At 53.9% G+C, this 20,768-nt stretch overlaps 2 protein-coding genes across 2 annotated transcripts in view; one reads left to right on the top strand and one right to left on the bottom strand.

Moving 5' to 3' along the window:
• Positions 1-20,768, top strand: part of CDH23 (cadherin related 23) — a gene marked incomplete at both ends in the record, with an annotated part of 127,773 nt that overhangs the window by 102,965 nt on the left and 4,040 nt on the right. Inside the window, 20 exons of the mRNA XM_079535602.1 lie at positions 8,427-8,648; positions 8,743-8,862; positions 10,690-10,870; positions 11,912-12,045; positions 12,180-12,389; positions 12,712-12,819; positions 13,335-13,437; positions 14,249-14,374; positions 14,461-14,664; positions 14,871-15,329; positions 16,139-16,255; positions 16,564-16,788; positions 17,171-17,340; positions 17,489-17,626; positions 17,796-17,915; positions 18,260-18,437; positions 18,806-19,017; positions 19,668-19,862; positions 20,207-20,317; positions 20,523-20,652. Coding sequence (XP_079391728.1) covers positions 8,427-8,648; positions 8,743-8,862; positions 10,690-10,870; positions 11,912-12,045; positions 12,180-12,389; positions 12,712-12,819; positions 13,335-13,437; positions 14,249-14,374; positions 14,461-14,664; positions 14,871-15,329; positions 16,139-16,255; positions 16,564-16,788; positions 17,171-17,340; positions 17,489-17,626; positions 17,796-17,915; positions 18,260-18,437; positions 18,806-19,017; positions 19,668-19,862; positions 20,207-20,317; positions 20,523-20,652 — 3,463 coding nt within the window. The remainder of the gene's footprint in view (positions 1-8,426; positions 8,649-8,742; positions 8,863-10,689; positions 10,871-11,911; positions 12,046-12,179; positions 12,390-12,711; positions 12,820-13,334; positions 13,438-14,248; positions 14,375-14,460; positions 14,665-14,870; positions 15,330-16,138; positions 16,256-16,563; positions 16,789-17,170; positions 17,341-17,488; positions 17,627-17,795; positions 17,916-18,259; positions 18,438-18,805; positions 19,018-19,667; positions 19,863-20,206; positions 20,318-20,522; positions 20,653-20,768) is intronic.
• On the bottom strand, positions 1,305-7,098 carry VSIR (V-set immunoregulatory receptor; the record flags this gene model as incomplete). Its single annotated transcript, XM_079535339.1, has 7 exons — positions 1,305-1,342; positions 1,451-1,638; positions 2,270-2,297; positions 2,697-2,804; positions 3,043-3,090; positions 3,715-4,170; positions 7,032-7,098. The coding sequence occupies 7 exons, from the start codon at positions 7,096-7,098 to the stop codon at positions 1,305-1,307; spliced, it is 933 nt and encodes a 310-aa protein (XP_079391465.1).

The following is a 20,768-nucleotide window of genomic DNA, read 5'->3' as shown; positions in this document are numbered from 1 at the left end:
TTCTGGCAGCATGCCGGCTGCAAAGCCCTGCTCTACATTTGGAGGAAGCTTGCTGCAAGCAGCAGCACAGGTTACAGCTTGCAAATCCTCACACTTCTACCCGCCCAGTGGCTTGCATGCCTCTTTGTGTCTTTTTCTTAAGCCGGACTGTGGGTTAAACCTTCCTCCTCATAAAGGCACAGTCTTTCCTTGATGGCTTTGTGCCACTGAGGCTGGACAGCCTTCTGCATTACGAATGCTGTGCATAGACAGGTTTTTCTTGCATGGCTCCAGCTGTTTTAGTGCCCTAGGACTGCTCAGTTTTGCAGTGAAGGTGATACCAGTGCAGCTGCATGCAGAGCTGGAAAATCCACCAGCACTCTGCAGACAACCTATCTAACTCACTAGCTTAAAAAAAAAAAAAAATCCTTTTTTTTTACATTTTAATCAGCACTGATAATGGCACAAACAGAAAGATGAATCCTACTGCTCTGAAGCTGAGTACAGAATCACAGCACAAGCAGCCCTCTGGCTGCAGGCTGTGCCAGCAAGCAGTGGGGCAGGAGGGCTGCGGCAGGAGTGAGCCTCTCCCCTTCCTGTTTTGCAAAGAAACCCTTCGTGTAAAGTTGGCCAGTGCCTCTGTTTTGTCTTGCGGTGCTTCGACTACTTTACCATATGCTCCTGGAAAGGATATGCTGTCCAAGCGAGCAGGATGGGTGAGCACCACGCATGTGGAGCCCCTGACAATAAGTTAAGTACTGGGGGAAGCAGGCAGGAGGAGCTGGAGATGCAGCTCCTGGGGCCCAGAGCTGCTCTTCCTTCCATCCTCTGGGATTTAGGCACAAGGTGAGATCCACAATGAAATGTCAGTAGCATACATCCTCCATACAGGCTGCGCACAATCGTCCCTCTCTGTGCTCTTTGCCACGAAAATAGGCAGTAAAACCCAAAGCCCAAGCAAGAGAGGTCACTGGGACAGGAGAAACGGGCAAGACTCCTGGGCTTGACTTGATTTTTTTAAGGCACTTTGCTGTTGTTTGGTTGTATTGGCATCCTCCCCTTTTCTATTGTCTGGTGCATAATGACAACCGAGATCAGGCTCTTTCCATTGTCCTCTCCGCAGTGTTCCTCCTTGTAATGTGAGGGAAAACCAGCAGCTGCTGTCCAGGCACTGGGGAGAGGAAGGTGTGGAGGTCTTTATTCTATTTATTTTCAATTTTCCTGCTGGGGGTGGTTGGGTGGGAGTTGCTGCCCGCTCTGGCCGCATCCCCTCCTGCACAACCACAACACAGTGCCCTCCTCCGTTGCATTGGCCATGGGGCTCTTCAGGCTTTTAAGGAATTTGGTGAATCAGGAACAGGGTCTGGAAAAGGGGGCAGGCAGCAGGTATTAGTGCACCAAGCATTCAGCAGGGCAGTCATCCATGCGTTCCCACAGCAGCCGCAAACAGAGTAGATGTGAGGATACTCACCCAGAGTGGGAAAGAAGCACTCCCCAGGGCCTGGTGGGGACAGCGGGGTGCTGGGCTCGGACAGCAGGTGCCGGCCGGACTCAGAGAGCTGCCGTCCACCCAGGTAGGAGAGCTGGGGTCGGGGCCGCTGCTCAGCACTGCTCACAGGGAGCGCCTCGAAGACAGGGTTCTCAATGCCCTGGGCACTGCTGCAGGAGAAGAGAGGGAGTGAGGGATGCTACAGGGTCTCCTTATTGCAAAGCCTTCCAGCACGTTGCTTTCTGCACTGACAGCGTGCATCTCTTTGAACTGAGGATGCTCTGTGCGGGGAGGGCGCGGAGCACAGAGGCACAGTTGTGTGGAGAGGGGCCAGAGGATACAGACACTCATTTTATTGCCCTCCTGCAAGGCCTGGCAGGGTGCAGCTGATGGATCCCTGTGCGAGCATTGCATGACTAAAATCCCCCCAGCCCTGCCTTAGAGCTGACAGCCAGCTCTGATGCTCTGGCTAGGGGGCTGTGGTTCTTTGTGGAAGCACCTGGCTGTGTGGGATGATGGAGCCACTAAGATCCTACTTTCGCTGAAAAGTTTCATTCTCATCTATTCCCTTCTCTGAAAGATGTCCTTTTTGTAAATCTGGGAGGGAGCTGAGGTTACACTGCTTTGGCAGCATTCTGCCACAGGTGATCTGCATTTGTATTTCAGGGTCCTGTTTCACACTGGTGGCTCAGGGCACAGGAAGTGACAGAGGGGGTTTGACCTCAGCTGCACCCCAATAGGAGGCTGAGCAGGACAGGGTGGTTTTTGGGGTGCTGGGGATATGGGAAAGCACATGCTTACCTCTCCATTCGGACCAGCTCGTGAGCACCTGCCAAAGGCAAAACAGCATCAGCATCACCTGCCTGCACCCAGCATCATACCCATCCTGTGCCAGCCCCCTGCCCAAGTGTTCCAGCAACCCCCCCCCACTCCTAGCATCAAGCTCTGGGACTTTGCCTCCCCCCTGCACACCCTTCTGTGGGTGTGTATTTTGCAATATTGTGGGTTGGCTGTGCTCGTTTCATCATGGCTGAGGATGGATGTTGAAAGCATGGTTCCTGTTCTCATGCTGGCATTGCTCCACTGCTGCTGCAAAAGCCACTTCTCCAAGGGCTTCCATTGGAGCCCTTTCACTGCCCAGTGGCTTAATGAGCAAAACTACATGCCCCATGGTGTCCCAGAATGGGTCCCCCTGGTCCCTGGATGGGGAGCACCCAGATGTACGTACGTCTGTGGCTGACTGCTTGCCGCTGCTTGTAAATCAGGAGCAAGATGAGGGGCAGGCAGAGGATGCCCACGATGCAGGCACCCGTTGCCAGCGCAGCGGCTGTGATATCTGCAATAGCAGAGCACCAGAGTAAGGGTTGGATCTCACACCAGTTTTAGCAAAATGGATTTATCAACCAGCAAGAGGGGCAGACAGAGTGACTGCACAGCTGCACCAGCTCTGAGGGCTGCAGGATGGGTGTACCTGGGTTGCTGCATGCCTGGAGCGAGCACCCAGCCCTCAGACAGCATGTGAGCTGGGAGAGCATGCACTGCATAGGGAAGAGGTGTTCTCTTTCTTCATTTACCTTTGCTGGTAGCAGTGTGAAAGGTGCAGTTCTGAAGTGCTCCTCTGCCTACGAAGGAGAAGACCAAACTACATAAGACCTCAGGAGCTACTTCAGGTAGCATCTACCAGCTTCCCTTTGCCCAATGAGCTTGAGAAAATCAGATAAATGGAATCACAGAATCATTCAGGTTGGAAAAGCCTTCTCAGCTCATTCAGCCCACCCCCACCTGTCCATCACCCACATCCCTCAGTGCCATATCTCCATGGCTCTGCAACACCTCCAGGACAGTCACTCCCCCACCTCCCTGGGCAGCCTGTGCCACTGCATCACCACTCCTTCAAAGCAGTGGCATCACGAGATCCATCCCCACGCCAGGAGCCAGCCCTTCCCGAAAGCCAGACCAGAGCCAGAACAGCGCCAGCGGCTCCTTTGCCTGGCCCCACAGCCTCTTATACTAGGATTTGTTTTCCTTTTCTCCTGCAAAAGGTCAAAGAAGATCACTGAAACTATGTAACACACTTCTAATTGTGTCTTCCTGCTTCCACTGGTATATTTTTCCTTCTTTTTTCCAATTGGGTTGTTTCTATGCTCCCCATCCCTCCTTCAACCCTTTGACATCTGCTGCTCTCCAGCTCCCATACCCCAGTGCACGCCACCTGGGGCATCCCATGCCTCTGCATCCCTGCTCACCCCTCTGGATCTGGAGCTCTACGAAGCCGTGAGCTACATGCAGGGTATGGACCTTCCCGTGCTCCCGCCGTGTCTCCATGGCATAGCAGCAGTAATTCCCGCTGTCCTGCATTGTCAGGTTCATCACCACAATGTGGAAAGCCCCATGATGGTCAGGGACGAACTCCACGCCACGGTGACCACCTGGTGATCCATGGGGGAATCTTGCAGTGCTGTTGGCAGAGGTGCCGTGGTGCCGGCCAGAATCGTGGCGCAGCTCCTTCTCAGTCAGGTTGCGAATGTGTCGCTTCTCAGAGCAGCTCTGGTCACCGTTGTTGCTGAAGTACCAGGTTTTGAAGATCAGGTCGTGGTGGTCGGTGAGTGGTCCACTCAGTTGGCAGCTCAGGGTGACATTCTGGCCCTCAGGGCAGACGCAGAGCGTGTATGGGGCTGTCACCAGGAACGCCGCTGTCCCTCCTGCCAGCAGGAGAACAGGGTCACCGTGAGGATGCAAGGGGCATCACCCACAGGGACCCGAGTGTGGGCATCTGCTATGGCACAGTGATGGCCAGGAGTCCTTCTCTCCTGTGATACGAGATTTGAGGCTTGGGAAGATGCTGAATATCCTAAAAAGGGGGGAGATGGGAAACAGAACCTGCCCTTCTTCTCTAGCTCCAAGCATACTTGAAAGTAAGCACTGAGCATCCTCTAACAGCAGCAGGTGGCCTGAAGGTTGTGGGGCACAGCTCAGGTGGGGAGCACACTGTGGGGCAGCAGGTGGAGGTCTGGGCTAAGGGGCAGAGGAGCCCTGCAAAGGGTGCAAAGGGAGGCGGAGGGGAAGCGGGGGAGGGGATATGGCTGGCAAATGAGGAAATACGAGTATCTTGGTCTGGTTGCATCGCACTCTGCTGCTCCTGTTTCCCCATAGCTTGTGTCGACAGCTGGTTAATAGGGGGAAAAGAAAAAAGAAAATAGTAGGAGAAAAAAAAGAAAAAGGAGAAGAAAACAAACAAAACAAAAAAAAAAAAAAAAGAGAGAGAGAAAAGATATAGGAGGAGGCCATGCCCCTGAGAAGAGGCGGGAAGAGGGTCCCACCCTGCTTGTTTTTCAGTGCTGCAGAGCAGAAGGGGAACTGGCTGCTGCAAGGAGCCTGAAACCAAAACTGCTCACAGAAATTCCTCCCTTGCTCAGCCAGGGGCACGTGAGGGGCTGGAGAGTGGGTTTTGGTTTTTTTTTTTTGAGGTTCTCAGGGATGTTTAGAGAAGAGGGCATTAGGACAGCATGCTCTTGCATCTCAATAACATCCTGTTGTTCCATCACTGCGCCGTTTTGCTTCGAGGTTTTTTCACTTGCTATATTGAGCAGGCTGCAAGAAGCCGCGGGTGTGCCGAGTGTCCCACAGGTCACCCTCCAGCTGAGACAGAGCTTCCATCACCTCCATCCCAACTGAGCATCTTCCGCAATACAGGGCTTCTACCATCACCGTGCTGAGAGATCGAAAGTGAAAATGCTCCATGTGCTGCTCCTACCCCACTTAAGCCATGTGCCCCACAGCGAGCCCCACAGCCTGCCATCGGCACAAAGGCACCTCCAAGGAGGCCATGCTACCTGCACCACGGGAAGTGCCCCATTCACAACACGGCCCCAGGAGCCCGGAGAAGGGAAGTTGGGGCTCTATTGGAGGAAGTGTCTGCCACAGCCTTTGTTTTCCCAAAAAAAAGAGCGGCCGTCCCTCTCATCCCCACTGGCTTGGTTTGGGAGCCTGTGCCCTAGTTGTGTTTTGCCCTGGTGGCAAAGGGATTATCTAGGCACTGGGTTGCTTTGGAGGTCCATGCCCAGCAAAAGTGGTCCAGGGATGCTGGGAGCAATTGGGATGGAAACTCAGTGCTTCCCCATGGCAAAATGTTAAGTGAGAGCATTTGTACCAAGTAGTCTCATGCAGCCATGCCACGAGGCTGTTGTCATCATGCTGTCATTTTGCTTTGAAGCTCTCAGCTGGCTGAGCACAGGGCTGCACCTACCTTGGAACAGGTCTTTGCAGCAAGGAGGAATAAGGAAAGAAAGAAAGAGGATGCAGGAAAAAAAGCAGTGTTCTTGGCCCTTATGTCCCATGGAGCCATACATGGGACATGGCAGACATGTACATGGGAGCTGGGGGGCAGTCCCTGATATGTGGTGTCCATCCCAGGGACAGCATCAGGGAGCTGCTTTGACCTGCTGCCAATGCAAACCTGTGTGGCTTTGCCCTTTTGTTTTCTTTCCCAGAAAAACTCAAAGCAAAACTTCAGTGGTGGCACGTGGCAAACCACCAGCTTCCTTGCCTGCCCCCAGCTGCTGCAGGTCACAGCTCAGCCCCAGACCAGGGACGGGGCCACAGCACCAGGTTTCTGCTTGGGTTATGAGTTTGGAAATTGGGATTCTGCCTTCCCCATGGAGGAGAGGGGCTGATCCGAGGCATCATCCATGGTGCTACCATCCTAAAACTGTGTAGGAGCTGAATGTCTCCAAGAGCTCCACTTCTCAATCCAGCCCAGCTAGCATTAGCTGGGCTGTGGAAAGTTTTGGCGGGCATGCTGTTGCAAGAAGCTCCATTCTTTTGGTGCTGCGCTAACACTGAGCATCCAAGGTTGTATAAAGAGGGCAGAAAGAAGCACCAAGAGCAGACAAACCTCTGCGTCCACAGCCCTGCCGGAGCTGCGTCCACAGCCCTGCCGGAGCTCCTTCCCCAGCCCCAGATGTGTCCTTTCAGTATTGCCCATAGCACACCCCAGATGTAGGAAAGCTGTGGCTGGGTGCAAAAAACAAATGTGCCTTCTCCCTTGTTTTTAAGCACACCTCTGCAGCCAGCAGCCAGCCTTTGCAGCTGGGCACCATTTCTTTCTGGGGATGTGCCAGCAGAAACGTGTGTTGTTCTGAGATAGAAGGAGAAGGCGAGCCCAGTACGGAGCCACTTGGCACATCCCTTGCGTGCATGCACAAATGCTGCACGGCGATTACAGCAGAGCGGAGCATCTGTGCAGAGAGCAGCTCCAACACACTGCCTGCGTGCATTGCTTCCCGGCCCGGCTGAGCTCGGGGTGCCGGCGGGGGGCTGCCTTCATGCTGCACGCGTCCCGTCACAGTGAAGGAAGAAGGATGAAAAACAAACAGCTGGCGAGCAAAGGTTTACAACAGCCACTGCCCCATGGCCCCGTTTTCCCATCGCCTGAAACTCCGCGTCTGGAGGCAGCGCTTATCCCCTCTGCCCCAAAACCCCGAGGAAGTTAAGAACCCCCCAGTCCCTCACCCCGGTAGGGCAGCCCGCGGTGCTGGAGAAGAGGAGAAGGAGCGTGGCTTACCGTGGGAGGCGAGGAAGGAGAGCAGCCCCAGCAGCAGCTTCAGCGGCGCTCCTCGGGGGTCCTCCATCGCCGCACAGCCCCGGAGCAGCGCAGCGCAGCCCCGCCGCGCCCGCCTGAGCCGTGCACGCAGGAAATTTCGTTCTAGCCGGGGAGAGAAGAAGTGCGAGCACCCCCAGGAGGCCAGATGGGGCACAGAGCGGTGCCCAGTCCTGCCCTATTCACTTCAGCAGAACGCACACCTCGCTTGGAGTTTGTTTCTCTGCCGTGAGAGGGGTGGGCAGGTAGCCAACGGCTTGACCAGGCTGGTGCTGTAGAAGGGATGAGCAGGAGGGGGGAAAAAAGGGCAACTCAGGGAGATGCCATACCCCATAGCACATCCTCTCCAGAGCATCACTTGTGAACATCCTGAGCACCACACTGCTGCAAGCATCTTGGTGAGGAGGGTGCGATGTGGTTGTGGCTTTACAGTAGATGCTTCCACAAAGCTTTTATCAGAAATGTAACCCTTGTCTGATAGAGAAGAAATTGTCATTGGGTGAAGGTGTTTGGAGGGTTTTTTTGTGACAGTCGTGACCTCAGAGGGAGTTGCAGCCAGGCTGGCTGCAGTATGGGCAGATCTTGTGTGCAAACCTCTGTCCTGGAATCAGTGTCCCAAGTCCCACCCCAACAGGACAAGTGGAGCAGTTGGCATTGGTAGGGCAGACCCCAGCCATCCTGCTGCCCAGAAACATCTCATTTGCTCCTCATCCCCTTCCAAAAAAATTTCTCATCCATCCCAAGACTCTGCTGGAGGGGTCCTACCACCATCTGAGCCATTAGGCATGGTGGCATACTCTTATGTATACTCTACTCACCTCCCTACTCCCAGCTGTGTGTCCATGGGTGACATGACCAGAGGACATGGGTTGTCTGAGATGCTCATTTTTGTTCTTCCTCTAAGCCATAGCAGAAGCAGTTCTGCGTATTTTCCACCTTAGTAATCGTGACCAAGGTGTCCCCAGTGTCACAGTGGGAACCTGCTAAGACCTACTCACAGACAGCAAGGCACAGTGGGGTTCAGTGTCTGGCTTTTCCTCTGCCACGGGCTTCTGCCTGGAGTTAGCAGCAATGGGAAAAAGCAGGAGAAACTGAGATGTTACTGAGATGTGTTGTGCTTGAAACAAGGTTGGGATTTAATATATGCATGCTTTAACTCTGTACCTAACTCCTAACCACTACTAAATGTTGCCTTGTGCTGGAGGTGTTCCTGCAGCCCCACATCACTTTGGTTTAGGGCAATGCTTCATGCATCCTGCTTGCAGCTCTCGGCAGGGCTAACCGCACATTGCTCAATGACCCAGGCAGGTCAAGCTTTGCTCACCACGGGCCTTAACATGCTGTCCCCATGTACCACAGGCCACCACCACGGTGTTCGTCACCATCCTGGACGAGAATGACAATGCTCCAGTGTTCCAGCAGCAGCAGTATGAGGTGACGTTGGATGAGGGCCCTGCCACTCTCAACGCCACACTCGTCACCGTGCAGGCCCTGGACCGGGACGAAGGGCCCAATGGCACGGTGACATACGCTATCACTGAAGGCAATATCTTGGGCACTTTCCACATCAACAGCACCATGGTCAGTCAGGATGCTATCTAGGATGCTGTCCGCAGCTCAGCCATACCCTCCTCCTGTGATCTTCACTCCCAGCTGCTGTCCCCTTGCCTTGCAGGGACAGATCCGCACCCTGAAGGAGCTGGACTACGAGATCAGCCACGGGCGCTACACCTTGGTGGTCACTGCCACTGACCAGTGCCCCATCGCCTCACGCCGGCTGACATCAACCACCACGGTAGGATTGCGACACTGTAGTGTCTTTGGGGTCCAGGAGTTCTCCTCCATAGCATAAATGCTAAATCATGGCCTGAAACAGTGATTGAGCACCTGGGGAAGGCAGGGCCAATCCAGCAGTGCACCTGAGTGACCAAAAGGGGTGGAGTCACGATCCACCCCTTCCCAGACCTCATTTAAGGGGTGGCAGTGGAAGTGAGGGCATCTCTTGCTGGAGATCCCTGCCTACCTGAGGCCTTCCAAAGGTAAGCAGCTCTTTTCCTTCATTTCTGTGTCTGCCGCATTTGGGCTTGTTCTCCTTTGCTGTAGCCAAAGACTTTGCCATCCGGCTATTATCGTGGTACTTTCCACCCCGCTGTAGCATTATATCCTCTCACGAGTGGTTTCACATCTCCTTCCTAGTGCTCATCAGGCACTCTTCCCAGTTGGCCCAGTTGCTGTTTCGTCTTGGGGTTGCAAAACAGAGTGCTCAAGGTTGGGCTCAGCCACCATTATTCATCTGCTTTCCAAATTCCTGTTTCATTCCGTGTAGGGAGGTTACTGAGAGCATTTCATTCCTTTTTCTTGCAATGTCCTAAACTTTGTGTTCTGCTCCAAGATCATCAGGTTCTGCTCGGGGAAGGGAGGATAGGCTAGCAGTTCCAAAGCACATGTTTTGCACAAATTGAACACACTGATTACTTCTGTGGATGAAATCAAAATGTGATTTTGATTTTTCTATGGTGTTGTCCATGTCCAAAGTGATTTTGGAACCTGCAGGACAGGACAGGAGAGGTAGCAGCTCTTGGAGTGCTGCAGGCAAAGGCAGAGCTTTCCCTTGACCACAGTGAGACATGAATTTGGAAGCTCTATCAGCAACAAGGACCAGGGCTAGACAGGAGAGGAAACATCCTCCGCATGCCGCCCACATAGCTCTGCCAGTACATTTTTGAAAGCAGAGTTTTTAGAAGAAGATTTAGTGATTATTTTGGATCACAAGTGATGGGAAATCCATCTCCCTGATAAGGCATGCCAGTATTTGTTTTCTCTGCTGCTAGGAAACGGAGCAGGCACTCAGATATAGTCCTCAAGGATTAGATTTAGCCAGTACCAAATGTCCATCTGACAAACCTTATGACCCTCAATCCAGGAGATCAAAAAGCATCTCCTGTTTAGCATCTTCTTCATAGCCATCCATAAAACCCATATGGCCAGCTAGAAGGAGGAGCCTCTTCTAGTGCTCCATAAGCTCAGCCTTTCACCAGCCACCAGAGACTCTCTCCTCAGACAGGCATTCTCTGCCATGCAAGTGCCCAGAAGGGCTTAACTCTCTCTGCGATATAATGAAATACAGATATATAAACAAGTTTTGTGGATGGTGACTCAGTTAAAAGGCCAAATGCCTGAAAGACCCAAGCTCAGCCATGCTCTACTATGTCCCGAAACTGCTGATGCTTTTTTGAGACTGTAGGCTCACTGATGTCCAGCCAGCTAAATGTGTCATGGAAAGGGATGGTAAGCCAACTGCGTTGGTGTTGTTTTGTGTTTGAATAAGCATGCAATCTGCAAATTTTTTCTTATTTGCTCATCATGAGAGGTGAAGCCCTTGATTGTCCAGGAGGAAAAGGAGTGAGAAAGCCTTTCAGCGCACCAGAGAGCAGCTGCCTGCAGAGAACAGCTCTCTGTGAACTCATTTCTTTTGTGGACAAGCATGTTTCTCTCATGTTTTCAATCCAACTTGGAGTTGTCAGGGTGTGAATGTGGAGTTTTCCACCGGTAGCCCCATCCACCAGTGGGCACAGGGTCAGTCCCCTCTCCCAACCCTCTCACCCTCTTCCCTCTCCTGCAGGTGCTGGTGAATCTCAATGACATAAATGACAACTGTCCCACCTTCCCATGGCCCTACGAAGGCCCCTTCGATGTGACAGAGGGACAGCCTGGCCCCCGCATCTGGACCTTCCTGGCCCACGATGGGGACTCGGGGCCCGGTGGGCAGGTGGAGTACAGCATCATCGCTGGGGACCCTCTGGGTGAGCAGGGATGTGGGGTGCTAGCTCCTAAATTTTGTGCTAGAGGCAGTGGTACGGCCCCATCCCTCTTGCCCTGCTCTACAGGGGAACATGGGATGCAGCCCACGCTTATGGAAAGGATGGGCTCGCCTTCCTTTTTTGCTTTATTTTGTGGTTTTTTGAAGCAGAGCCTTGCCACCAGGCAGGGAGGGGGGGTGGGTGGAGGAGTTGCAGAGTGCAGGCGGAAGCCTTTCAGAAAAGCCATCCTCCCAGCTGGCTGCTTCTGCAAATTCTGCCTTTCGACACCAGGAAATCCTGTTTTGAGCAACAGGAAATTTAACCTGTTAATGGCCAAGGATGGGGGCCTGGTCTTGTGCAAGCCCAACTTGGGGGAGAGGGGATGAAGGGAGGAATCTGCTGAACGACAAATGCTACAAAATAAATAGCACAGAAAGAGAAACAGAGAAATGTAAGCATAGAGCAGCATTGCAGGATGCGTTGCGGTCTGAATGTCCCTGTAACTCATGGCAAAGCTGCAGCCCCAGAGCAGATGGCAGAGCAGCTGCGAGTGTCTCCGGCTGTGTGGCAGCTGAGGGGATGTAGCTACAGCTGTCACCACCCCCCTCACTACCCCCAAAGTGGCTGGTGATGGCAGCCAAGGCTTTCTGGAAGGCAGAGCCCAGTCCCATCTACCAGCTGACCCTGGCTGCAAAACATCTCCAGAACAACTGAGAAGCGGCTCCTTGGCTTTGGGCCCATCCATGCCATGCAGGCCCCCTGCCCAGTCACAAACAGGTGCTTGGAGGGCTTTTGGCATCTTCAGAAAGGACTGTGAGCACCTTTCTTCTGCCATTCAGTCCTCTTACCCAGCTCCTCCTCTCCTGGCGTGGACGTTGGGTCCTGGGATAGACCCTGCTACCCTGTTCCCCTGGCAATGGGACTGTCCCCAAGCCCACAAAGCACACCCCTCCCTGTGCCCAGAGCCAACCTCAGAACCAGGATGCATGTCCCCTGTTCCCTTGGGTGGCACAGTGCAAGCCATGGCCCTGCCATCTCTGGCAGGGGAGTTTGTGATCTCCCCAGTGGAGGGGGAGCTGCGGGTGCGGAAGGATGCTGAGCTGGACCGTGAGAACATCCCCTTCTACAACCTCACTATCTCCGCCCGGGACCGGGGTGTGCCCCCACTCAGCTCCACGGTGAGTCCACAGGGACCCGCAGTGACCAGCAAGCCACCATCTTGTGTCCCCAACTCCTTCCTGCTGGAAGGAGATGGGAGGAATAGACATAAGTGCTCCCTATCAGAGCCTGTACCTCTTCTCTGCCCCTGCAGATGCTTGTGGGTGTGCGTGTGCTGGACGTCAATGACAACGACCCCGTGCTCCTCAACCTGCCAATGAACATCACCCTCAGTGAGCACGCCCCGGTCTCCAGCTTCGTCACACGCATCCTCGCCCAGGACGCAGACCAGGGCCCGAATGCCCTCCTTACCTTCGACATAACTGCTGGCAACAAAGAGAGTGCCTTCTACATCAACAGCACCGTACGCCCCACTGAGGGGTTGGGCACCAGGGGTTGTAGGGTGGGCACAGCTCCCTCCTTTGCCCCCATGGGCTGTCTTGCACCCTGGGAAGGGTGTAGGGCTCTCCAGAGCTAAGGAAGGTGAAGATCTATGGGTCACGGGTGCACTGGACACCAAAGTGGGGCTGTGTAGAGACATGGGGCTCTACTGGCTGGTGGGTCCCCAAGAACTTCATGGCACCAGGCAGGACTGCTCTGGTCTATGCATTCCATAGGATGCTTTGTCCAGCAGGTGAAGCCCACCTCATACCCTTTGTACCTATTTCCTCCTTTTTTCTTGGTAGACCGGCATCATCTACGTAAACCGCCCCTTGGACAGGGAGCGGGTAGCAGAGTACAGGCTGACCATCACGGTGAAGGACAACCCTGAGAACATCCGCAATGCCAGGCGGGTAATTACAGACACTGCCAGACCTCCAGCTGTGTAGGAGGCAGGGCATGGGAGAAGGGGCTCCTGCCATGACCAGAAAACGGGGAGCATTTCCAACAGTGTTCTTATCCTTTGAAAGCATCCAGGGGGCACAAGGAGGGGGGGGCTGCATTACCCCACCAACTGAGAATGAGGCCAGTAGGTTTTTTGGAGCAAATCTGATATTTTGTGTTGACTCCATGCAATAGCAGTAGACATCATGAATGGAGGGCCAGATTTGGGCTGGGGAGCTGAACAACCACAGTGACATCTGTCTGGATATCCCAAACACCATGCTTTGAGAGTGTGGGCTAAGAAGGGATTCCCGGCTCTGGGATGGGTATCCCTGTAGAGTCTCCTGGGTAATCTGGGGAGCATGGTTGCACAGGGCTCCAATTCTGGGGAACACAATTCTGTAGGAGAAGTGGGTGGTGATCTTGTTGAAAGGACCGTGCGGTCATCACCCTTTTGTCCCCATTTTCCTTTCAAAACCTTTAGGATTTTGACCTGCTGGTCATTTCCATAGCGGATGAAAATGACAACCATCCTCTCTTCACCCAGAGCTCCTACCAGGCCGAGGTGATGGAGAACTCACCCCCGGGTAGGTCTGTCCTCACTCCTTGGGGGGCCGGGCAAGGGGAAGTTCCTCCTGGCCACCATGGAGGAGGCACCACGGGCTGTGCTCCAATGGTGCCACCACGCAGGGTGAGGCCAAAGGTCAGTGGGAAGGGGATGCTGAGTGTGAGGGGAGGTCAGCCTGCAGGAGACCACAGCTTTTGTCTATGCAGCAAGTGGAAACCCTTTCTGGCACAGGCAAGATGCAAGTTTGCAGTGAATCAGCCCTGTTTAGGAACTGATCAACAGCAGAGAGCAACACTGTCCAAATTCAGCCCTGTGGGCAGCCAGTGGGTGTTATAGGGGACAGGGTGCCATCTCTCCATCACCAGCACCTAGAGCTGTCTTGCTTCATGGGATGAAGATGAAACAGTCCAGCCTGTCCAGATGGACAGTTTTCAGCCCAAGTGCTAAGAATGTCCCTCTTATTTTTATGTTTTTCTTCTTTTCTGCCTTTTAAATCACTCCCTGCTCCAAGACGCATCTCCCACCTAGCTCCTAGCTGCTCCCAGGCAAAGGGTTTGGACACCCCCCAGGAGCCCCCATCCCACAGCACATAGAAGCTGATCTGATGGATGTCTGTCTGTTTGCTTTCAGCAGGATATCCCGCTGCCATGTCTGGGCCCCACATGCCGGTCTGCAGGGCTGCAGCAGCCACCCCCTTACGCCCCACAAGGCCTCGCTCTGTCACCTCCTCCATTCATTCATTGCTGTCTCTCATGCATCACCAGGGTGGGAAGGGGGTGGGGGACTCTGTGGGGCCTGCCACCCTTTCTAACCTTTGTTGTCCCATCCAGGAACTCCAGTCACCATTCTCAATGGACCCATCCTAGCTTTGGATGGTGACCAGGGCAGTAATGCTATGGTGACCTACCAGCTCTTGGCAACATCCCTGGACCTCTTCATTATCAACAATAGGACAGGTGAGGTGATGTGGCAGACCACTGTCCCCAGCCCAGGGCCACCAGCCAGAAGTGGGGTCTGTCACCAGACTTTTCTGCTCCTCCAGGTGTTGTTTCAGTGAAGCCTGGTAGTGTGATAGACCGTGAAGCTTTGCTGGACCCACTGCTGGACTTCACGCTGGTGGCCGTTGACACTGGGGGGCTGAACAGCACCGCTAGCCTCACAGTGACCATCCTGGATGACAATGACAACCGCCCTGTCTTCCAGCCAGTGTCCATCACAGCTCGGCTGAGGGAAAACAGCCCCCCAGGTGAGGGTGGAGAGCAGGGACATAAGGGTGATCCAAAAGACTGTGTGAAGCCAGCAACTGACTATAGAGTTGACTGAGTTGGGATTGAAGAAGCAGTTTGGGAGCTAGGGCTGCCAACATTGCTTGGTAGCATTTTCCTTGGGAATGGGACTGATTGCTGCTGCCCTCCATCCCTTAGCTTAGTGGGCTGCATTCCCCCTTTCCAGGCTTTTCCATCCTCCAGGTGACAGCCACAGATGCAGACAGTGGCCTCAACAAGCAACTGGATTACAGGATCGAGGGCGGAGGCCAGGACAGGTTCCTGATTGATGCCACCACGGGGGTGATCCGTGTGGCCAACCTCAGCATTGACCGGGAGGAGCGGGATGCCTATCGGCTGACAGTAGTGGCCGTGGACCAGGGCACACCGGCTCTCTCAGGCACTGCCACCATCAGCATCCTCATTGATGATGTCAATGACTGCCGGCCTGAATTCATCAATCCCATCCAGACAGTCAGCGTGCCTGAATCGGCCATCCCTGGAACCGTGGTGGCCGAGGTGACCGCCATTGACCGGGACCTCCATCCACGCCTGGAGTACTACCTGCTGGAGATTGTGGCCCGTGATGACACAGATGCACTGGTGCCCGACCAGCAGGAAGCATTCACGGTGGATTTTAGGACAGGTAGGAGAGCGGGAAGGGTGGTGCGGGCAGCATGGATCCCTCTTCTCTCTTCTGCTTCTTCTTCTGTGCCTGGAGGTAGGTGTTCAAGGCATGGGGCGATGATGCTCAACTCCTGCCTCCCTGCTCTGCTATTCCAGCTTATCTAACCCTTTTCTTTCCTTTTTCCAGCTCTTGGCTCACCAGGTTTGTCTCTGTGTCCACACCTGTTTCTCCCTCCATGCCATCCTTCCATCTCACCCATTATCATTGCAGGTGGCCAGGCAGGCAGGCGGTGGCTGCTCAGCCTTTGCAGACCGGATGCGGGCACCCTCACAGAAGGGGGCTGGGATGGGGGGAATGGAGTAAGTGGTACCAGCCTCAAGGGCAGGAGGGCCAGGAGCCTTCCCCCAGGAGTGTTTTGGAAGCATGGAGCTGATATGGGAAAGAAAAAATCACTTGGAGGAAAGGAGGTGGGGAAAGACTATTAAAAGTGCCTTGATGTTGCATGAAGGTGAATGACAGTCATGCAGTGATGCAGCAGAAGTTGCTCCCAAATCCCTTTTGTCTGCACAAGCTAAATCTTTGGTAGAGAAGAGGGAGACCCAGCTATCTGGGCCGAGTGGAGCAGGCAGGATGGCACGTGATGAACAGTACAGAGAGTGAAGTCATCTCCTCACATAGTTATCAAGTGCTTTCCCTGCTCAGCCATGGAGAGGTAAACGTGTGAACACACAGGAGGGAGTAACAGTTGGCTGGTGCCCATCAGTCTGCCTAGGGTCCTCAACAAAGTGCAGGTACAGCCTCTAACCCAAACCTCTTGGGGTTTCCAGGAGCTGTGAAGATCAAAACCCCCCTCAACCGGGAACTTGTGGCCACCTACGAGGTCACCATCTCTGTCCATGACAATGCCAGTGAAGTCATTGACCGCTCAGTCAGCGTGCCCAATGGTAAGCATGATCCCTTGCCATGGGGGTAACTAGGCAGCACAGGGCCACATGTTGCCTTTCCTAGGCACCAGTATGACCTCATGGCCCTTGGCCACCATCCCACAGCCAGCCACACAGACCAGCTTAGGGCTGAAGTATGTCCCACAGCCAGCTAGGGTCGCAGCTGAAGATAGCCATTTCTCTTGATGATCCAGTTCAGTTTAGTTGGCTTTCCTGGAGTTTCATGTTCTTTAGGACCATTCCATCCTTCTTTCCCTTCTCTTTCTCACTTCTCCTTTTCTCTCTTCTCTCCCCCATTTTGTCCCCAGCCAAACTGACAGTTAACGTCTTGGATGTCAATGACAACACGCCACGCTTCCGTCCGTTCGGGGTCACCTATTTCACCGAGCGGATCCTGGAGGGAGCCACACAAGGCACCACACTCATCTCCATCTCAGCAGTGGATCCAGACAAAGGGGCCAATGGGCAGATCACCTATGAGCTGCTGGACCTGTCCCCAGAAGGCTATGCCTGCCTCGAAGATCAGTCGGCAGGTTGGTAGTCTGGGAAGGTGTGCATCCCACAACCCCTGCGAGAAAAGCAGGGAAGAGGTGGAGTATCTGAAGCCTCTTGACACAGCCCAATCCTAAAAGGAACAAGCTGTAGTAATTCTATGAGAAATTTGGCCAGGATTTGGCAACTGAGGACCAAATCTAACCAAGTAGATAGGGAGCTCCATAGAAGCGCTGTCTGATTTCTGGCTTACTATGGTAGCTAGACTATAGAAAGGTTTCTTTAATTAATTCTCTTCTGACTTATAGCAGAAGAGATTCCTTTATTCCATCATCACTACTGAGCCATGTTCTATGTGCAGAAAAGGCTGTCAGGAGGGGACCTGGGGGCAGGTTTCTCATTTCAGGGTCTGCTATCCATTAGGGAAGGTCGTGGCCAACAGGACAGTGGACTACGAGGAGGTGCAGTGGCTGAACTTCACTGTCCGAGCTTCCGACAACGGCTCTCCCCGCAGATCTGCCGAGATCCCTGTGTACCTCCAGATAGTGGACGTCAATGACAACAACCCCATCTTCAGCCAGCCGTCCTACCAGGTGAGCTGGGTCCAAATCTGTGCAGAGCTGGGAAGCGGTGCATTCACCTGAGTATTGCCTTGGTGGATTAGCTAGTCATTAACAGTCTTTTCTTACAAAAATGGCAGACAGTGCAGCAACCAGCCCTCCCTGCTCCCTTTACTTGCAGAAAGCTGTCTTTGAGGACGTGCCGTTGGGTACGGTCATCCTGAGGGTCAAGGCCACAGATGCGGATTCTGGGCGCTTTGCTCTCATCCAGTACAGCCTAAGGGATGGAGAGGGCAAGTTTGGGATAAATCCCGAAACGGTAAGGAGCCAGTTAAAGCTAGAACAGAGGGAGAAAAAGAGCAGGCAGGCTGAGAAGATGCCACCCTGTGGCCCCAAGGGCAGCCTTGCTCCTGCACCTCACTGTCTGTCCCTTGTCAAGTACCAGCTCTGCCAGATAAGGCACTCCTGAAGGTCTCTGTGTGCTGCAGGGTGACATCTACATCCTGTCAGCCCTGGACCGGGAGAAGAAGGACCACTACACGCTGACAGCTGTGGCTAGGGACAACCCTGGGGACATCTCCAGTAACCGTCGGGAGAACTCTGTGCAGGTAGGTCACCACCAGCTCTAGGGAGGAATGAGCCTGAAAGAAGAGCAGAGGATCCCAGGACATGGGGCTGTGGGATTAACAGTGCGGGGGACTTTACACTATGGGCACCAAGCATCCATGGGAGTGCGTGGGGCAGGAGGGGCAGGGGAGGTGGATGCTACTGTCTGGAAGTGCTCCATACGGTCATGGAGTGAATGGGCGCCCTGGCTGTGTTTGTCTCCATTGCTGGGGACAGGTTTGGGCCAGTAGAGTGAGACAAATAGCAGGAAGGGCACCGTGCTCCGGTGGCAGTCATGGCAGGGTCTCCATCCTCATGTGACCCAGTGGGCTGGGCTTTGTCGAAGGTACTGATCACCGTCCTGGACATCAATGACTTCAGACCACAGTTTAGCAAGAGCCAGTTCAGCACCAGCGTCTACGAGAATGAGCCAGCAGGTACATCAGTGATCACCATGACCGCAACGGACCTGGATGAGGGGGACAACGGTGTGGTGACCTATAGCATTGAGGGTCCTGGAGCAGGTAGGTGCCACAGGAGGCTGGCTTCTCGCTGTGGATGGGGGACATATAGGGTTATGGTGAGGAGCTGTAGGGGCCAATAAGGGTTAAGGTTTTGCAGGTGGATAGAGATGATGCCTGAAATCCAGTAATCCCTGAGCAGCACTGAAACACAGCAGGGTGGCCTCCTTGATGCTGCCCAGGTATGAGAATTCAGCAGCCAGGTGGCACCCTAGGCTCAGACAGACAGCTCTGCTCCATCACCCCATCATAGGGATTTTCCACTGGCAAGGGATGTGCTTCATATGGGGGACAGATTTCTGAAGTATACCACTCCTTGTTTATTTAGTGTCAAGTTTCCTGAACCTGAGGTGTGTTTTCCTTGTCCCCAGACGCCTTCAAAATCAATAAGGACTCTGGCCTTATCACATCCTGGCGGCGCTTGCAGTCCTATGAGAGATTCAACCTGACTGTGGTGGCCACAGACAAAGGTCGTCCCCCACTCTGGGGGACCACCATGCTTCACATCGAGGTCATTGACATCAACGACAACCGCCCTGTCTTTGTCCGCCCACCCAATGGCACCATTCTGCACATCAAGGAGGTACATCTGGGGCTTGAGGGGTGGGAGATAGGCAGAGAGAGGTGGCACACCATGGCACACAGCCTTTCTGGTGAACAAAAACACTCTCCATGCCCACCAGGGGTGATAGAAGACCTTGATTTAACACATGGCAAGAAGTTGGGTTGGCACTTGCTTTTGGTTAAAACTGGAAGGGTTTCCTGGGATGAGGAGGTCATCTCTGGATGTTAGACCTGCCTCTGAGCAGAGCTGGTTCCCAGAGGGACATCCTGGGAAACAGAAACCCTGGCAGTGTACAAAATAGGGAAATAGCCAGTCACTGCATGCTGAACATGCTATAAACATGGGCCAGGCTTGGCTCCAACCAGTACCCAGAGTTGCAGCTATTCCGTAAAAAATCAGAATTCCACATTTCCCCTTTGAAGCTGTCAGTGTGGGCTGCACAGCTCCAGCATTGGACACAGGAACAGCTGGGATGGTGACCCCCAGGATACATGAGCAGTGCATTGCAAGGTGCAGGAGGTGCCATGGGTGTTGCAAGCCCCAGGCTGTTTTGGGCAAAATGAGCCAGTACAATGGGATTTGGAAGGGCTGATGGAGCAGGGGGCTGGCTTGCAGTTTGGGGGCTGGCTTGCAATTTGGGGGCTGAGGTGCTGCCCATGTGCCAACAGGAGATCCCTCTGCGCTCCAACGTCTACGAGGTCTATGCCACTGACAAGGATGAGGGTCTCAATGGGGCAGTACTGTATAGCCTCCTGAAAACTGGGGCAGGGAACAAGGACTGGGAGTATTTCAGCATCGACGCTGTCAGTGGGCTGATCCAGACGGCCATGCGGTTGGACCGGGAGAAGCAAGCAGTGTACAATGTGAGTGAGGTGGTAACACACTGGACTGGTCCATAGGATGGGCTGTAGGGTGCAGGCCATGACCAGGGATGGTCACATCTGCCCCTGTAGTGGAAATTTCCCACTACCACCTTAGCAGGAATCACATGGTTATCAAATGATATCAGAGGATGCAAGAGGGATGTGGTACGGTCAAGAGGTGGCCACCAGAAGGTTGCGTCCTGGAGGACATGGTGGTGGTGGGCCATCACCCAGTTCCCTGTTAAATTCCCTCTGCCACCCAGCCACCCCTCTACCACTGCCTTGGCAATGTCCCTTCACTCTGCTTGCCTTTGCCCAGAACAGCACTTTATTTCTCTCCCTAGCTGATCATTGTGGCCTCTGACCAGGGCCAGCCAACCTATGAGACGATGCAGCCCCTCCAGGTCGCGCTCGATGACATTGATGACAATGAGCCTATCTTCATCAGGCCACCTGTAAGGCATCAAGGAGGGCAAAGAGGGTGCTGGGATGGGGCTGCATGTGCACTGCTGGGCATCACTGCACTGGGAAGCACAATGGAGTTTGGACACTTCTAGCCTTTAAAAGGGAAAGAAAAAAAAAAAAGGGGGGTGAGGCGGGGAGCACTCAAGGCTCATACACCACAATAAGCCTTCCCTACCTTCTCCTGGGCTTCGGCAGAGAGACAGTCCCCAGTACCAGGCACTCTCCGTTCCTGAGCACTCGCAGCCTGGCACCGTGGTGGGCAATGTCACTGGTGCAGTGGATGCAGATGAGGGCTCCAATGCCATCGTCTACTACTTCATAGCAGGTGAGATGGGGGCACAGCATGGCCAAACAAGGATGATGTCCTAAGCTATCATCCCTAGAGTCACTCTGCATCTGTTCTGGTCTGAGCACCCCACGCCCACCTGCATGCTCTACAAG

Source organism: Tetrao urogallus (genome assembly GCF_951394365.1).
Source record: "Tetrao urogallus genome assembly, chromosome: 5".
NCBI lineage: Eukaryota > Metazoa > Chordata > Aves > Galliformes > Phasianidae > Tetrao > Tetrao urogallus.
The sequence above is the reverse complement of the archived record's forward strand: the minus strand, read 5'-3'. Positions and strand labels throughout refer to the sequence as shown.